This window comes from Miscanthus floridulus, chromosome 10 (assembly GCF_019320115.1).
Source record: "Miscanthus floridulus cultivar M001 chromosome 10, ASM1932011v1, whole genome shotgun sequence".
In the NCBI taxonomy this organism is placed as follows: Eukaryota; Viridiplantae; Streptophyta; class Magnoliopsida; order Poales; family Poaceae; genus Miscanthus; species Miscanthus floridulus.
Window position 1 is genome coordinate 28103798 of NC_089589.1, and position 18441 is coordinate 28122238.

The following is an 18441-nucleotide window of genomic DNA, read 5'->3' on the forward strand; positions in this document are numbered from 1 at the left end:
GACTGATAAGAGACTCACTGGCTACGTGGATTCAGATTTTGCTACCGATTTGGATATGAGGAGATCTCTCACAGGTTATGTGTTCACTATTGGTGGTTGTGCTGTGAGTTGGAGGGCAACATTGCAGCCCGTTGTTGCCCTGTCTACGACTGAAGTAGAATACATGGCTGTTGCTGAAGCATGTAAAGAATCGGTTTGGTTGAAATGTTTGTTTGCTGAGCTTTGTGGAGATGATTCTTGCATTAATTTATTTTGTGACAGTCAAAGTTCTATATGTCTCACTAAAGATCAGATGTTCCATGAGAGAACGAAGCACATTGATGTCAAATACCATTATGTTCGCGATGTTGTCGCGCAAGATAAGCACACATGATAATCCTGCTAATATGTTGACAAAGCCAGTTTCTGTTGCTAAGTTTGAGCTTTGCTCAAGCTTAGTTGGTATAACTGTTTAGTCCAAGAGTCTACTTGGCACCGGAAGTATTTCTTTGTTGTTTCAGGGTGAAGGTTCGTTTTATGCTACAAGAAGAAATTTGTCTCAAGGTGGAGTTTGTTGAGTTATGATCCAAATTCAATTATGTACAAGATAAATGCTAATTTCTGACGGAGCGAAGCGAGGCCCGTCGCCGGAAGGCTTGGGCCGATTTTTTCATATTTATATATACTTTCTGTAAGTAGTCGTCTTGGGATGAGAAAAGATATAAATCCCCGATGTTTGTAACCTCACCCGATATAATAAAGATTTGCTGGTTGGTGCCCGTGGTTTTTCCCTTCTTTATTGGGAGGGTTTTCCACGTTAAAATCTCGTGTCTCCTGTGTTTGACCTACTGTTCTTCGTCGTTTATAATGCTTGTCTGGAGAGGAAAACAAAAAAGAAACCTATTATCTTTGCCATCGTTCGGTAGCAAATTTCCCAAAGTTTCTTACAACGATCTAGCCAGAGCAACATGTGGGCTCTCAGCATCCAATTTGATTGGCAAAGGAAGATATTCTTCCGTGTATAAAGGAGAACTCTTCCAAGGTAGAACCTTGGTTGCTATCAAAGTTTTCCGTCTAGAGACAAGGGGAGCACAACAGAGCTTCATTGCAGAATGCAACGCTCTACGTAAGGTGCGGCACAGAAATCTAGTTCCTATAGTAACTGCATGCACCAGTATTGATTCCAGTGGAAATGATTTCAAAGCCTTAGTCTATGAGTTCATGGCACAAGGTGACTTGCATGAGCTACTGTACTCTACTAAATGTGATGGCAACACCTCAACTCAAATCCACGTCACAATGGCTCAAAGGTTAAGTATCGCAGTGGATGTGGCAGATGCATTGGAGTACCTCCACCATGGCAACCAAGGAACCATTCTCCATTGTGATCTGAAGCCTAGCAACATTCTTTTGGATGACAATATGACAGAACATGTTGGAGACTTTGGTCTTGCAAGGTTCAAGGTTGACTCAGCATCATCATCGTCCACTCACTCGATCTCGACTTCAGCCGCTATTATGGGTCCAGGTAATACGAAGTTTCATACTGCATAATTTTCTCATGTGCATATATATTTGGTGTAAGCAATTCTTTTTGTGCAATCTGCAGAGTGTGCTACAGGTGGAGCAGTTTCGAGTGCTGGAGATGTTTACAGCTTTGGGATTGTTCTACTTGAATTATTTTTGCGGAGGATGCCAACTGACGAAATGTTCGATGGTGGGATGAACATCACAAAATTTGTTGAGATGAACTTTCCTGACATGATACCACATATTATTGACCCTCAACTACTAGAAGAGCAACAAGATTTATCTCAAGAAACTTCATTTGCCATGAAGGAGAAAAGCTTGGAGTGTTTGCTTTCAGTTCTAAACATTGGGCTTCTCTGCACTAAGACGTCCCCGAATGAGCGCATCTGCATGCAGGAAGTGGCTGCAAGGTTGCACGAAACCAAGGCATATCCAAGAGAAAACTAAGGTAATACATGCAACGTCCTCTATACTTTGATATGGTATACTTCAAAAATTGTTCTAGCTGTACCTCACTCTTTTTTTTTTCCTCTTCCAGGTTGTGTCACTTTTACCCTACTGGCTACTGCTGATATAATAAGGCTTATCTCCCTGCACCATAACGGCAGTTCAAGAAGAAAAAAAAAACGTCACACTAGCATGCAAGTTCTTGAAGTTCTCATGTTTGATTTCTGGGAAGAAAGGATTTGTTGTACTGTTGCCAAATGTGATTCTGACATTTGGTGAATTTTCTTGTGTTTGCTTTTTGAAAAGAAGGGACTTGTAGTATTGCCATAGCAATACCAGTTGTGTTCTGACAGTTGGCACGTTAGAGTTGAAACCGTTGTGTGATAAAGCTTCTACCCATGGAGTTTAAAGTTTCATGAATCTATCCACCTTAATATGAACTGGCTGTCTGAAAAGATCACTACAGAATTTCTGAGGCTTCAGTTCAATCGTTCTGCAATAAGCTGACACGGAATAAACAGCAGGGCAAATTAAAGATCGAACTTGGCTGACCAGACACACTGAATAAAACAGCAGGGCAACCTAGGGGAGATTAACTCTAGGTTTCATAGTCACAGATGCACACATCGTAAATTCGTAATACAACATTCCAGACGATATTTTACTTGCAGCACCGCCACTTAATATGTGATGATCAATAAATAGTAGTAACAACCTCATATTTCACCAAATTAGTGTGAACTGCAAATTCTTGTGAAAAGTTGAAGACCAAAGAATCTCAACTCGGGATCTGATCACCACATAGGCGAGATTCATTCTTGGTTTTCTTGCTCAGAGATGCATATACATGGTTACAGGATTACTTGAGACATCACTGAATTCATGGTTACCAACCATGAGGGTTACATATTTCACCGCATCATGTAACTGCGGGTACTTGTCAAAAATGAACGGGAAATACCATATCATAGGCTTCCCTCCCACCATAAGAACTGACTTCAGTTAACTGGGGAACATGACATTCAGAGTCAGCGCATTTCTCTTGGACCAACAATGTAATCGAGTGTATATCGTCATCAGCCCATGATTACTTCACTATTACCCTTCTCATGAGCCAAAGTGTGTGATCCTTCTATGCGTATTAGTTGTATATATATAGCTTTGCAAAAGTCTTTGTTCTCCAGAAGTTCAACCTTTCGAGTGTCTCAAGTAAACCATCACAGCTACCCCTGTCAGAGCAATCACACAAGCCATCAATCCATAATGAACATGCATCGACTGACTTCCGTGGGATGATGATACCAGCTCTGGCAATGGCTGTGTTACTTCATTGCTGGAATCTGAGTCGTCAATATGCAACCTCAAGGCCTGAAATTGCAAATTTAATTACAGCAGTTAGGAAATGGAGGTAAACAATGCCAACTAGACTGTTACTGAGCAACCTGGACTGAGACTTTCCAGACTGACTCGTACAACCTGATAGGCCTGTTCCATGTGTCCATTAGCCTAGGCCAATTTAGCCCAAAGTATTGGTGTAAATAACATTTAATGTCTACACATACAGGGCATCAGCATTATTCTGTATAGAAAATGGATACAACTGAATGATCTACACATAAGTTGGCAAGTGTTTGGTTGGCAACTAAAAGTTAGGCAAGATTCCTTGGGCTCCACATGTCATCGTAGAGTAAAAAAAGTGTGGCAAGATTCCCTTAGTCATGGTAAAGTGTTGCTCCAAATTTCTTAGTCACACTTTCCTAAGGTTAGTTGCGCAAACTATGGTTACGAACTAAACAGCCCCACAGTATGATAAATACTCAAATGGTAGTTTTTTAAGCAAACAAAAGGGGGTCCACATCAGAGAAGTGAAAGACCTTCAATCCAGATGATTTCGCATACAACACAGCACTAGTAAGATCCGAATTAGTTGTCAACAGCACCTTGTCGCCTTCATCATCTTCATACTGCATAGAGCAACACATGGAATTTTAGGTGGTACAATTGTTCAGTATGCAGGGTATTCTAAATAAGCTAAGCTCACAGATAAATTCAACAGTGCTTGGCAACAACAGGATACTGAATGAGATACATGATTGTTCCATTAACATTAAAACAATATCTTCTATTTGAAGGTGATAACAGAACATCCAATTCTTACCATGAAATATAACTTCTAAAAGTTGGAAACAATGGGATGTCAAATTATTCAAGCTTACCAGCAGTTGAATCACACTCTTCTCATCACCCATGCCTAACCTTTGGATTACAGAAGACATCAGCTCATCTAAACTCTCAGAGTCTGAAATCGAACAAATAAGCTGTTAGCTGAAGCATTCAGCCACAGTCAACTCTCTGACTAACATCATATTCAGTACCTACCACAAGTAAATCTATGCATACGTCCCTTCTTGTCCTGAAGCTTAAAGACAAATGAATTATCAACAGCAGGAGGATAAATACTACTCCTGCCATCCCTGGCATCTGATGGCATCACTAAAGATAATTCACTGTACAATGCAATAATTCAGGCAAGCATTGCGTTTGAGAGGGAAGACAAATAAAAAGAACACAAAAGAAACATTAACTAAACCTGTGACTATCAAAATCCTCATCTTGAGGCTCTAGAGCAAGTGCAGAGTCCCAGAATTTCTGCATTATCGTGTTTGCCACATCATTTGCAGCACAAGGACCTCCTTCAACCTTCAGGGGGAAAAAACATTTCAGATGGACTAAGATTACTAGGATGGATTAAGAGATGGAGGGCATGGGCCATGGAGAGGGAGACCATTGAAATGGCAGCATGGGTAATTTGCAGAACGTCCAAACAAGCAGCAACCCGCCCATCTGTTCATGGAAAAGGAAAATCAGATACACAATAGAAGTATCAAAGGAGGCAACCATAGGCTGGAAGAATCAAAGTTTACCTCCATCAAGAACAGGAATATGCAAGAATCTGCCATCATGCATGATATGTAGTGCATCAAGGATTGTTGTATCCAATGTAGCACAGTCGGGGTGTGCAGTCATTACCTGGATCAAAATAGTAGCAGAAACTGTGTCTAGGATGAATACAAAATTCAACAACTTTTGGAATAGAGAATCATAAATCTCAAGAAGAAACCTTTTCTACTAGAGTTAACTCAGGAGAAAGATTTTGGGCCACAACACGCATCAGCACATCCTTTGAGCTGAAATTCACGACCATATATTCATTATTAAGTTCCAAAATATCTAAAAAATGGGAAAATTAAAGGGTACAAGGTTGGAATTCTTACGTAAAGATCCCATGAAGCGAATTTCCAGCAGTAACAATGACTGAATTAACTCGTAACTCACGCATTTTCCGTGTTGCTACGCAAACAGGATCCGAAAGGGAAACGGTTGCTACTCTGCAAGTAAATACAGACATAAGCATTCTTATCTAGATCAACTTTTGCTAAAAATTTACAGAAGAATAGCAATGAATAAAGGAAAAGTGACAACATACTTTGTGTTCTCTGTGATAATGGTTGACAAAGAAGGTTTAAACATCCGTTCTCTCAGAGTCTCTATGAGATTGTGTGGACCTGCATCCAAAAACAGTTAATTGATTCTCTAGGCAAGTGCATAAAGCAATAACTAGTTTAGTACATGTACATCCAACTGGAAAGACACATATACATTACAACATTCAAGTTCACAACAAAAGACTTGGCTTCAAGTGATTGCAAAGTTAAAACCTAACTTACTGATGAAAATTGGTGTATATGACTAAAATATGCATGCTCCAATGTTCAGTGAATTCTTGTGCATTGGTGAACATCTGGTGATAAAAAAGAAAAAGCAGGGATGAAGCAAGAGCTGACACAACAATATGGATACCTGAGAAGTTGCCACCCAACTGGTGCTCAACCCCTTCTACAGCAGCTGCTAGTGCACTTCCTTGCTCTGCTGCCTTTTCCAGTCTAGATATTGCATCATAGAGGCATTTTGCAATGTCCAGCATCGCAATAACCTCACCATTTTCCACAACTGGAAGGTGTCTAAATTTCCCTACAAATAAGAAAAATGCCATATTAACTTCAGAGAGAGGAATAACATATCTCAAAGTAAGTTTATTCAAGGAACATGGAAATAATGAGGGTTAGCCTATGCAGCACTAAATCTTATGATGCCATTAGGACGTTCAAGAAATTTGGATGCTGGACCACATTGAAAAATGCTGGTCCTCCTTTTCCTTATAAAACACAGGAGCAATGGAAGTTGTCATTACTTCGCCCCACTAGACTAATACAGTTGCTAAGATATAGCGTGATCTGTTAAAGTAAGTCCCAAGTCATTGCAGTAAGCAGGAACAAAATAATAACTTTCTACTATTAATAAAATAATATGTTCCTTTACCTGTAAAAACAAAATTAAATAAGGCATCTATATTTTCCATTATTTCTTTTCTTGAATGTGAAGTTATATTAACAGTAGTCCACATATACCTTGGACCATTTTCTGCAGTGCCTCAATAGCAGGTGTGTCCCCCGTGACATATAAAGGGTTCCTTGTCATAATCTTGGAGATGATTGTTTGCTCAACTCGCAGCCCCTCAGCAATGACCCTTGTAGCTATGTCCTATATCTCAGTTCAAAGGAAAAGAATGAAGCATGAGGTTATACTGACTAACAGTTAGATACTGCTGAGTCAGTGTCAGATTTGTTCAAACCAAATACAGATGAACACATAACAAGCCAACTGCATTACATTCAATGATTCAAGCAGTGATATCCATGTATACACAGTTTCAGGTCCAGAACAAATAAGGACATGCATAGTGGCATCAGCTGCAAATTTCAAGCATATAGTAATTTAAACAAAGAATATAGCATTAGCTAAAGTTGCAATGTTGCAAAGCGTCCAACACTAAAGAAATGCATTCTGTTCAGGCACTTGATTGAGACACAAGCAAGCTTTATTGGAGCGAGCGGAGTACAGTCCAAAGCAGCCACTACCATACTATGACATTTTTACATATAAAGATGATACCTTTTAAGCTCCAACCCACTTAACAGTCAATCATAAGACATCTGGCACCATTAGATTCGAAACTGATGTAACTGAAGGAACACGATACCTTGTCGGTGACGATGCCGGAGAGCAGGCCACCGGCGTCGGTGAGCAGCACGGCATCGACCCGCCTCGCCGCCATCCTTCGGCACGCCTCCGAGACCGTGGTCCCCTCCGGGATCGTCAGCGCCTTGGACAGCCGCAGCTTCTTGACCGTCCTCTCCCCTCTGACGAAACCAACCAACCCAGCACCCTTAGTGACAGCTGAGGCGGAGGGAGGAGAATCCGAAAGAGGAGAAAGCTTATGGCGGGCTTACGAGGCGTGGTCGGGGGAGGCGGGCTTGGTGGAGACTTTGCCGTTGCCGTTGGCGGTGGCGACGGCGGCGGCCGTGGGATCATCGGACCTGCTGCGGGAGGACGCGACCGACGGCGGCCGGCTGCGAGTGCGGCGATTAAGGGGCACAGCGGCGGTGGAGCTCATGACCGCGGCCGCGTAGGTGGCGGCGGATTCTCGACGGGGTAGGGAAGGGACGGCGGCGGCCGGGATTGTTGGAGGGGAACGATCGCTGGCTCTTTTGGGCTTCCTTGCCTGTGGGCCCCCTGTTACGCTTCGGTCCCTGCTATACTGCAAAACTGCAAATGATTTCCTTCCAGACTTTGCAACCGTGGTGAACTTGAACTTTGCAACCGTGGTGAACTTGAACATAGATTATACTCCAGTCTATTCAAAATTCTGGAATTTGAGAAAGAACTAAACTCATTCGTTTGTTTTAGATTATACTCCCTTCGTCCTAGAAAACAACACGTTACGGGGTACGTGCAGGTCAAACTTTATCTACTTTGACTAAATACATAGAAAATATGTGCAACATTATATCTTGTTTATTACAAAAATATATTCAACAATCTATCTAATGATACTAATTATATATTATGAGTATTAATATTCTTTTATATATAATTGGTCAAAGTTAAAAAAAGTTGACTTCTCGAGAAACGAAAACGTCTTCTATTTTAGGATAGAGGGAGTATGTCTCTCTAGTTTTGTCCTAAGTCAAACTTTTCTAACTGACTATCTTTTGAAAAAAAATGATTACATCTCCATAGAGAATTTAAAGAAACTAATTTAAATTTGAAGATGTTTACTCATTTTTATAAAAATAATCAAAATTAGAGAAGTTTGACTAAAATAACCTACAATTTAGAACAAAAGAGGGGGAAGTCATCCTTTCGATAGGAGAAAAAGCTTAAATCTACACTAAATTTTTCTAGCATTCATACTATAGACAATGATATGTGCTTTTTTTTATCATGTGTTTATGGCAATATAAGAGTTTGTTTCCTCAGTACCGAACGTCCAAACCCAAATCGTGCAAGACCAAAACAAGCCTAAAGCAAGCTATGCTATGTGAGATCTATAGGGGCTAGGCCCAGGGGCGGATCCAACGGTGGGGCAGGGGGCTCAAGCCCCCCCTACCCATATCGGAGCAGTGGAATCTCCTGTGGAGCTCTTATGAATTTTTAGGCAAAGTTCTATAGTGTAGGGGGGCTGAGACTTAAGATCGAGTAGCAGTGTTGTTCAGCTCCCCTGAAATATTTCCTGGCCGCTGGCTAGGCCCATACCAATTTACTAGAAAAATGCTGTGAAACACCCAATGCTTAGAGTATGTCTAAGAGTCTTTCTTAAGCTTACTCTTTAAATCATCACTTCAAAAGTCATTTGAACAAAACTCGCTTTCTTTCTTTCTTTTTTTTTTTTGCTATCCAACAACTTTTTAGTGTGCACTCCCAATTCCACACAACATCTTTGGCTATCTTTGTTAATAAAAGCCAGAACGGGGCAACCCCTCCCGTTTCCATAAAAAACATCTTTGGCTATAGAGAAATCTGAAATATCGGATAACAGTGTTTGCAGAACTAATAATTAACAAAAGAAGGTCTTTGGGACCATTTTTTTTTTCAAAATACCTATTTATATCAATAAGGAAGGATATAAAAAGATTATTGGAGTTGCGTTTCCTTTTCTTTTGTTCTTCTATTACTCTTGATGCAAACCATTATGGAAATGCGAGACCTAGTTACCCAAGTCTAGAACCAATTCATTTCGATGCATTTATGCTTGCTTGAGAATGAGGATTGATGAATACTATTACTACTAACTTAGGGTACGTTTTTTTTTTCAAAATAAAAAGGCCGAGCTTTTCCAAGGATAGGATGTTTTTCTCCGTTACGGAACTTGCCCTAGAAAACAACAAAAAATGGTTGTTGGTGATCACAATTCACAAAAGGACTCGTTTGGATTAACGTCATAACAGATGGGGTTAGACGAAATGTCCTACAGCGCGTTCTCCTCGTTCTTTCAACGCTGACTACGACTGCGGCCCGCGGCCGTGTCGATGTGGAGGTGACGCCGCTGGCAGGTGGGCCAAGTTCTCCGTGCGTGTGGGACCTTGGTCGCTCGTGCGCTGGCCGTTCCGGATTCGAATCTGCAATCTCGGCCACGGTCCTCGACATTCACGTGCGCGTGCCATCGTGTCGTCGCCACCTTCTGTAGTGGGATGCAACTGATGATGACGGGCTAAAAAAGGCCCGCCGACGAGTGCAGCCCGCCTGTAGCATCGACTGTGGACAACTCCCACATTGGGCCTCCTCACTTGGCCCCAACACGAACAAAAAGGCCTTGGAATACACTCCCCCGTCCCCCTGTGTGTGGATGAAAAGGCTGGATCACCATCCCAGGCATGGTAAAAAAGTTGAATGCTACCTCTCACAGAGCATCTCCAAGAGATTAACCAAATAATTTTCTAAAGATAAATTTAGTTATTATTAAAGGAAGAACATCAACAGACTCTGTAAATGACTCTAAATTTAGTAGCTCTCCATCCCACATCATTTGCTCTTTACTTTTAGATAACCTACCTCAATAGCCATCTAGCCTCTTGGTTTTACAGTCTGTTAAAGTAGTCTAGTATTTTTTTTGTCAAATCTATTTTAGAGTGTAGCTAAATTAGTAAATTTAGCTAGTCTTTTTTTTTTGCTAGTCTTTTGGAGATGCTCAATGTTCTGTAGTTGTACCGTCTAGGGGACAAACACTAGGGAATTACCTTGGCGAGTAAAAACCGCCGACGAAAATACCAAAAACATTAAAAAAAAAATAAACTTTGGCAGCCAACTGCCAAGAATAGAGCTCTTGTGTGAACCACATCAACATAATTTGGTGTGAAGAATAGAGTATTAATAGATAGATACGGACGCCTTAAAGACTTCCGTCTCTGTTAATGATTAATACAGGTGAGCCTTTTCTCTAGACGGCCTTCCAATTAACAGATGTGGCATCTACTTATGCCCATCTCTGTTAATCTAGAGGTCTGTCTTCTAAAATCCTTTTTGGTAGTGTCTTCTTCTTCTTTCTATCTTTCTTTCTTTTTCTTTCTTTTTTTGGGGAAGAAACTACTACCAACCTAGCAGGTTTGCAGGAATCTATAGAGAAACAAATCGCATACTACAAAAACAGCTCAAACTTCTGAACCAAGTTCTTATATATGTTCTGGCGCGTCTTGCTACCACACAATAATATTAAAACAGGGACAACACAACGCGGGCACAACTCATGTGACAATGATACAATCAGCAGTGGTTCGTCCAATCTTCAACGACACCTATCGGTTTCTGAAACAACTGAAGCATGAGCAACCCTGCAAGGAAGCAGCAGAACAGTGAATTCAACAAGGTCCTATATAATGTTTCTTTCAACATATGACAGTGTTTCATTCAACATAGTCAAATTCTAGAAAGTTACTTCTAAAAGCAGTTGTGAAATACAATGTAGTGGGTTTTTACTTGGAACTAAACAACAAAAAACAGTGGATAGTCAATACTAGTATAGCTACTATAGCACTGAACTTTATTGCTAACAAAAGGTAACAATGCTATCAGTAATAGTTTAACATTACTCTGTTTCTGCTTAGAACCTGTAGCACGCGCCATGTTTTGCTGGAGTGTATTACTCAAATTTCAATTATTGCTGAAGTAATCATGAGGCAATGAACGCTAAAACCAGTAATGGTGTGTTTAAGCAGTTGAATTAAGGTGGTGTTTAAATCCAGGGAGTAAAGTTTAGGGATGTCACATCGGGTGTCATATGGGGGTGTCGTATGAGGTGTTGAGATACTAATAAAAAAACAAATTACAGAATCCGTCAGTAATCCGCGAGACGAATTTAGTAAGCCTAATTTAATTAACCCGTCATTAGCACATGTTTACTGTAGCACCACGTTGTCAAATCATGAACTAATTAGGCTTAAAAAATTCGTCTCGCAAATTAGTCGCAATCTGTGCAATTAGTTATTTTTTTAATCTATATTTAATACTCCATGCATGTGTCCAAACATGCGATGCGATAGGAACTAAACAGGCCTAAGTGATTTTGCTACTTGGTGCTAATGAGGGTCAGTGCTCTGAAATCAATCGGCACCAATTTTCAGTTTTTTGGAAGGACATCAAACTGCAAGAAAAGTCAAAACTATAAGAAGCACATGCAAATAAATGCTTTAACCTCAATATTATATCAAGAAATAGTTTTTAAGTCAGAAGTGGACTCACTGAGGATTCGTGTTTGCGGATTCGTGCAAACTCGAAAGAACCATCGTCCGACCGTTTCTCCTTCCTCACTTTGGTAAATATGCCGGTGAAACCTTCACCTGTGGGCAAGACTGATCCTCTCTGTATGTGAAAGAAATAACAGTACATCTCTTCAGAAATCATACAGATAAGACAATTTCAAATGCAGTTTTAACTTAATTGCTTCAGTTGCCTTCACACTCAAAGTATCAATATATAATAAGCACATTACGAATTATGTTTTACTTAAAAGAGATTAAGATTATACCATTTCATCTCTGCGGCAACTTGATCTCATTTTGGACCGTCCAGGTGTGGTTGCAGTTCCATGGTTTTCTTCAGATGAATCCCTGCGTTCCCATGAAGGAGATTTATCCTTACGAGCATCTCCAAATTTAGGAACTCCTTGATGCTGGTACAATAGAATAAATAGATCCACATCAGACACTGGTTGGCAAATTGATCTAATACCTAGTACCATATTAGGTGAAGTCGTCTACACTGCCATAGTTCCATACTAAGAGAATCTATTGATCCATCAAGGCTGCAGGGAGCCACTGACAATACTAAATATAGGAGTGGAGTGGAGAACAAACCATTACTAGTTTTCCAGCACGTCATGGTTAAGGTTAACACAATCAAATGGAAACATACTACTAACATGCAGCCATCATTGAGATTGGGAAAATCCCAAACACATAGGTAAACAGACTCTATCACACCCCACATTTCACAAATATGGCACCCCTTTAGGCTTTATTAACTATCTCCCACATCAGTATGGAGGGCACACGATCACAGTTGATGCTACCACAGTCTGGTGCTAGCTGACGAAACATCATCAAAAGACAAAAAAATAAACATACATATAAGTTCTTAGTGATAAATCAACATCATTGACTGGGCTATGAGCCTATGACACCAAGCATTTTAAGGGCACACTATGACACCAAGCATTTTAAGGGCACACGTTCGGCGGCTATCACAGTCCGGAGCTAGTTGACGAAACATCATCAGCCTAATCATAATACATTTCCCAACAGCTATGGTGTGCCTAACAGTGCATATAGTATACGGTTGTTTTCAGACGGTGGAAACCAAAACAAATCAGTCTACCTGCATCAGCCAATCTGCTTCCTGTTCTCAGCATGTTCATCGTGCCTATGTCTGTACAGAGCAGTACATGTGGTGTGGAATGTGGATTGGCAGGAGCTGCAGGCAACAGTAAACTGCTGCTGCAAGGTCTGCTGACCGTACCCTGCCTGATTCTGCACCGTAAATCGTGTTGGAATATAATTGCTGATATGATGATGTGCTATAGTATATTCTAAGTTGAAAGTTCTTTTAAGGTCAGAATTGAAGAACGTGTGTGTGGCCAAGGCCAATGGAAACACAAGAGTCTAGGATCATCAACATCAAGAATTTTAAGAACTTATATGTACGTTTATTTTTTATCACAGTCGATGCTCACTCGATCCACGAGATGGATCCAGTCGATGCTGTCATCATTAACTGGGCTATGACAAAGAAACAAGATGTTCCAACATATATTGTCAAATTTACCAGGTTTGTTTGTATGTCTCGATCACTTGTCACATTGTCATCATTGAGTGGGGACACTTGTGGGACCGGAACCACTTCTATCTCACTCGATTGTCTGGTGACATCCACCGTAGTAGGCATATAAAGTAGGCCATCTGAAAAAAGTAACATAAAAGGAAATTTAGTTGTTTTCACTTAGAATTATTAAATTTTGTGAAACCAAAATATTTCAACACATAGGCGCACTGGATCTTATATTCATTACAAATAATAACAGAGTTTGGATAACTTTCTATATGTAGGAAGAAAGTGCAATTTGGTTAAATTTGTGTTTGTCATTGATTAAATAATTGTCTAAAGATGTAAAATCAAATATTTTTGTGTGCGAAATCCTATTGTACTCTTTCAGTTGTGAACGAGAGACAACATCCTAATTGCTTCAACAAATTGAACTAATTAGCAATGTTTGTAGTAGTAAAGAACAATATAAAGGACATTAGGACAACATGAAATTGATTATAATAAATATAAACAACAGTTACTGATCAATCCACAACAACAACATATCCCCATGTTTGATTAAGGGGAAAACAAAAATCACCAAAAAAAGAACTCTGAATCTACACCAGTTATTTTGGGGACATTGTACTTTTAACCATGTATATTAATTAGTGATAAATCTATTGTATATTAAATATTAATAAACACATATTTTCAAATGTTGGGGCCATAATTTTAAAGAAAATACATATTTAAAATAGATACGAAATTGTGTACTTTAAAGAAATACATTATCAGACGAATATAAAAACTGAAACTATATTTTAAGGACTCTTCTGGAACAACTATGTGCTCCATTTAGTTTTGTTATGTATCTGATTAATCTCTAAAATTAACCTTGCCTGTAAAATGTATTTTTAAACAAAACAAGACAAGTTTTTTTTGGAGTGAAGTATATGTACCTGAATGAGATGAAGTTGTAGCTAAACCAGGAGCTTGGGGAATCCTAAGAAAATAAAGTCAGTTCAATTAAAATAAGTAAAATAAAAAGAACAACAATTAAAAGCATCCCATGGTGTCTACCTCAATGTCAAATATACAAAATATAATCGAAGTAGTTGGCACTAGAAGTCCAAATCTACTAATCAATAATAATAATAAACTTAAATATATATATATATATATTATAAATCAAAATTGTGCACAAATTTTATGGTTTGGTTTATTTTTTTTGGTTAGTTATTGGATCGCCTCACCCTTGTACTATCTTTGATAAATTTATTTAGGACAAGCATATGTTCTATAGACACTTTTTGGTTAAATATCTGTCATAATGCAACTACTACTCTTTCTGGTTAAATATCTGTCATAATGTCTAGATTTTGGATAAGTCAATTTTTTCTAGGTTTGACCATGTTTATATGAAAAAGTATCATCATTTATGTCTCCAATTTGGTTTACTATTCTATAATCAATATAATAATATTTATTCAGAATCAGAAATATCAGTAAGTGTTTTGAATAAATTTGGTCAAACATAAAATTATTTGACTCCTTGGAAAGTGAGAATTGCATTCTTTTTAGGACCGAGTAAGTAACTAAAAGAAGATTGCAAAAAAAGGTAAATGGCAAATAATTTTTAAGACTTTAAAAGAGTTTTTGAATTAAATATAGGCACTTACTGATCTTCCTCAATGAAATCAGCCCTTTGTACGTTGAATCTCAGATGCCTCAAATGCTTGCTAATGATGTCCTTGAATACAGATTCTGCTGCCATCTTGTCAAAGTCCTGTGCACCAGGAGCTACCCCAATTCGTACATTAATCTCTTGGAGGCTTAACAAGTGATCAATGCCGGCAAGCATATCACTGTACTGCTCTCGACTGTGGGCATTGAATTCTAGCTTGAGCCTCCGGAGGTTTGGAATTGCTTCTGCCTGAAATGCAAGGCGTAGGACGGAACATCTTAATTTGAGATATTTCAGAAATGGGAACGACACGCTGTTGAAGATAATGCTTTCTGCAGTTGGTTGCCTGACGTCCAACGAGAGAACAGTGAGTTCCTGTAATCCAGCAATTCTGTTAAGATCATCCCTCCTCAGTTCCCTAACAGCAATTTTCAGAACACATAGCTTTTGGAGCTGTCCAAACCATTCAGGAAGTCTTGAAAATATGCAAATGGGTGGCAACAACTCGAATTTCTCAAGAAAAACAGGTGGAGAAGATACTATACTGGAGCAGTCCGTGAAAATGCTCGGGCATGAAACACCTGGAGCAAGAGTAAGAGATTTTAGGCTTTCATGTTTCCCAATCGAAGAAGCCAGAGTTACCAAGTTTCTGTTCAGACGATCAGACGATGTTGTAGAACAGGTTATATGAAGATCACGCAGGTTCGCCATCTCACTAAGGCTCTTTACATTGTCTTCAGAGTTGCTGCTCAAGTCAAAACTCTGCAATGTTCGTAGGGATTTCAGTTGGCCAACATAATCGGGCAGCTTTATATCACCTTGAAGGTGGAGATGCAGCAGTTTCGGGAGATGGACAATATCTGATGGAACTGTCAATAAACTTGCATATATTTCCAGTGTTTCCAAATTTTTTAGTCCTTGCATACGGACCGGTAGCTTTATGACAATATCAGTTGTAATCCGCACATATCTCAGCTGACATAATACAAAAATTCCACTCAGGTCGAACTCTTTTCGATCGCCCCAAAATTGAAGGATTAAAACTCGAAGGAGCTTAAACTCCATAATGGAAGGCAGACACTCAACAAGTCCATAAAATGTGAGTGATCGAACTGGTGATAGTGTGAAGCCATCAGGTTTGGCTGCATATTTAGCATTGCTGAAGCTGAGAGACAGTCGGCGAACCTTTGCAAAAAGCTTTGGAATAGTTCCGGAGTAGTCTATTACAGTGGTGAAATTCTCTTCTATGGACTTGTGCTTAATAACTTCAAAGATAGTGGAGTGCACTGTATAGAACATCACCTCATCTGAGAAATTGAGATTAGGCTGTACAAGTCCCCTGCCAACAAGCTCATCAAAATAGCACTCTGCAACTTCGTTAATATCTTTACCTGCCACTGGAGTGATAAAACCTTCGGCGGTCCATTGCTTCATCAAATCAACCTTCATGAATGTGTACCCTTCATGATACAAACTAAGATATAGTAGACATGTCTTCACTTGTTCCGAAAGAGTATAATAGATGAGTCCTATTATTTCTCTTAACAAGTCTTCCGAAGATATATTATTTCTGGAAGATAAGAATTCCTTAATATGGGACCACCGCTCTGAGTTTTTTGGTTGACTTGCCAAAACACTAGCTATGATAATGATTGCTTGTGGCAAACCACTGCATTTTGTTATGATCTCTTCTGCATATTTCTTCAGGTGTTCAGATAATTCAGTCTTGCAGCCTACTTTGTTAAAGAACAATTCCATGGAGTCATCTGTGCTCAGTGGCTCCATCTTTAAAATGCCTACTTGAGCAAGGAAATGAGAGTCCGAATCCAACTCAGGTGCCCAATTAACACTTGCATTAGTTAGATAATCACAGCACTCCAGAGCAACTTCTTCAATATCCGTCGTTATTAATATTCTACTACCTTGAGTACCCTCCGGAAAAGCCCTTCTAATAATATCCCAAGAAATTGTTTCCCATAAACCATCAATTATAATGAAATACCTGCCGAGGGCCGAGTAAACCAAATATAACAATTATGTCGAGAAGGACCAGCATACGCAAGTACAGAAATACAACAATGATGCATGGTCAACAAAAGTCTGAAATTTACTCCATAAGGAATTAAGGATAATGTTTTCTATTGGCTCCTTGCGTTCTAGTAATAAGATATATTCACTACCTTTAGCTCTAACAATCTTGGATGCATAGGAGTTTGTAAGCTCTGAATGCTGGTTTGAACTCAAACAACTAAGTTCTCGAGCCCAAACAAACTGGGTATTTTAACACGCTTTAAGATTCCCTTTTCAAATACAAAATTTGTGAAAAGAAAGAAACCATAGGTTTCGCGTGATCAGTCTGATCTATGTTCTTTATTTTCAGTATTCCTTCATATTCTCTGCTGTCAGAAGTAACCATTGCCACTACTCCTGGAATAGACTGAAATACTGAATCTGCACCTTGGGATTATATGTACATAAATCTAGTGAATGTGGATTAATATGTTTGGCAACGCAGAGCCAATTGCTTTGTAGTAATATATATGTCCAAATAGTATGACATGCATTCGAGATAAGTGGAAGAACGAGCTTATAACATACATAAGTACAGAAATACAGTACCTCTTCTGTTGAAGATGTGTTCTAAGGTTGTCTACGAGCTCTTGCACGGCGAGACCACAAGGGAGCCGTTGCTGGCGCCGGACTTGAGAGATCATGCTCCGGAGAAGCCTCCGTGTATCAGGAACTCTTGACGCCCGCACAAAGGCTCGACGCTCGAACTGCCTTCCAATTTCACGATACACTACTTGAGCAAGCGTACTCTTACCAACTCCAGCAGGTCCAAGAATGGATACTACTTTCAGCCGCCCTTGGGCCTCGTCGGCGTTACTGAGCCACTTGATGAGTTCGCCCCTTGCTTCACTGATGCCGACGAGGCCTGTAGCCTTCCCGTTGAAAGACGATGGAAGCTGGTCTTGCGCATCCACCATGTAGCTAGGATTCGATGCCCAACGCTGAAGCTCGTACCTCTCGTGCCGCTCACGGGCCTGCCTCACAAGAGTCCTAAATTTTGTGACCACGGAGAGGATCTCTTTGTTCATACCGCGGTTGGACACCATGTCGGAGCTCATCGTGATGTCGATGTAATCCTCCATGTCGTAGGACAGCTCGCGCACCTCGTTCATCCAGCGCTTGACCATGGAGTTGGGACCTTCCACCGTTGACAGATTCACCAGCAATCTGTTTATTTCTTCTAGATCTTGTGTCAGGTGTTCGATTCCTTCCTTCAGTGATTTTGGCAGCTGAATCTCCGGAGAGACAATCTGAGCATGGAGCTTCCCAAGAAGGGATCCCATGGCTCCCAAGGATGAACTCATCGCCTGCTCTTCCATGTCTACTTGGAAGAAACCAAAGCATCGAGGGGAGGCCTAGCTACTCACTCGTTCCACACCATCTTGTCCACAGGTGCAGATCTGAGAGCTGAAAGGGTAAATGGGTGGTAGGTACGACTTAGGAGTGATGGCAATATGAAAGAAAATTTGGGTTTGTTTGCTTGAACGAGTGAACAACAATGCCTCTGAGGATTGATGACCCCACTGCTAACG

General features: G+C 40.0%; 3 protein-coding genes across 6 annotated transcripts; 1 reads left to right on the top strand and 2 right to left on the bottom strand.

Annotated features, from left to right (window-relative positions):
• Window positions 1-846: 846 nt before the first annotated feature.
• On the top strand, window positions 847-1958 carry LOC136486419 (probable LRR receptor-like serine/threonine-protein kinase At3g47570). The gene is made up of 2 exons (XM_066483302.1): window positions 847-1507; window positions 1589-1958. Exons 1-2 carry the CDS (start codon window positions 847-849, stop codon window positions 1954-1956), a joined length of 1029 nt encoding a protein of 342 aa, XP_066339399.1. The 3' UTR covers window positions 1957-1958.
• Window positions 1959-2564: 606 nt separating this feature from the next.
• On the bottom strand, window positions 2565-7604 carry LOC136486414 (CBS domain-containing protein CBSCBSPB3-like). The gene is made up of 14 exons (XM_066483300.1): window positions 7308-7604; window positions 7058-7217; window positions 6426-6558; window positions 5818-5988; window positions 5444-5522; window positions 5232-5345; window positions 5078-5144; window positions 4881-4986; window positions 4742-4800; window positions 4547-4656; window positions 4336-4463; window positions 4173-4255; window positions 3831-3920; window positions 2565-3324 (listed from the first exon to the last, which is right to left on the bottom strand). Exons 1-14 carry the CDS (start codon window positions 7469-7471, stop codon window positions 3145-3147), a joined length of 1644 nt encoding a protein of 547 aa, XP_066339397.1. The 5' UTR covers window positions 7472-7604; the 3' UTR covers window positions 2565-3144.
• A 2790-nt stretch (window positions 7605-10394) lies between these two features.
• On the bottom strand, window positions 10395-18441 carry LOC136486411 (disease resistance protein RGA5-like). Of its 4 annotated transcripts, XM_066483297.1 has the most exons (7): window positions 17459-18440; window positions 14835-16841; window positions 14115-14158; window positions 13174-13307; window positions 11879-12022; window positions 11593-11712; window positions 10395-10685 (listed from the first exon to the last, which is right to left on the bottom strand). In XM_066483297.1, the coding sequence occupies exons 1-7, from the start codon at window positions 18226-18228 to the stop codon at window positions 10650-10652; spliced, it is 3255 nt and encodes a 1084-aa protein (XP_066339394.1). In that variant the 5' UTR covers window positions 18229-18440; the 3' UTR covers window positions 10395-10649. The 4 variants fall into 4 exon arrangements, 2 of the variants coding, with proteins under 2 accessions (XP_066339394.1, XP_066339395.1); XR_010766792.1 differs by lacking the exons at window positions 10395-10685; window positions 11593-11712 and having other exon boundaries at window positions 11884-12022; window positions 13174-13319; window positions 14113-14158; window positions 17459-18441; XM_066483298.1 differs by lacking the exons at window positions 10395-10685; window positions 11593-11712; window positions 11879-12022 and adding an exon at window positions 12152-12878 and having other exon boundaries at window positions 17459-18441.

Excerpts from the sequence above, each read along its gene's own strand:
- LOC136486419 (XM_066483302.1), top strand. The coding sequence starts at position 847 with ATGCTTGTCTGGAGAGGAAAACAAAAAAGAAACCTATTATCTTTGCCA. Across the intron at positions 1,508-1,588 it reads AGCCGCTATTATGGGTCCAG|AGTGTGCTACAGGTGGAGCA; the intron begins GTAATACGAAGT and ends TGCAATCTGCAG.
- LOC136486414 (XM_066483300.1), bottom strand. The coding sequence starts at position 7,471 with ATGAGCTCCACCGCCGCTGTGCCCCTTAATCGCCGCACTCGCAGCCGG. Across the intron at positions 6,559-7,057 it reads CCGGCATCGTCACCGACAAG|GACATAGCTACAAGGGTCAT; the intron begins GTATCGTGTTCC and ends ACTGAGATATAG. Across the intron at positions 5,523-5,817 it reads GTTGGGTGGCAACTTCTCAG|GTCCACACAATCTCATAGAG; the intron begins GTATCCATATTG and ends TTTTGGATGCAG.
- LOC136486411 (XM_066483297.1), bottom strand. The coding sequence starts at position 18,228 with ATGGAAGAGCAGGCGATGAGTTCATCCTTGGGAGCCATGGGATCCCTT. Across the intron at positions 12,023-13,173 it reads GAGACATACAAACAAACCTG|CATCAAGGAGTTCCTAAATT; the intron begins GTAAATTTGACA and ends CTATTGTACCAG. Across the intron at positions 11,713-11,878 it reads GTTGCCGCAGAGATGAAATG|AGAGGATCAGTCTTGCCCAC; the intron begins GTATAATCTTAA and ends TTTCACATACAG.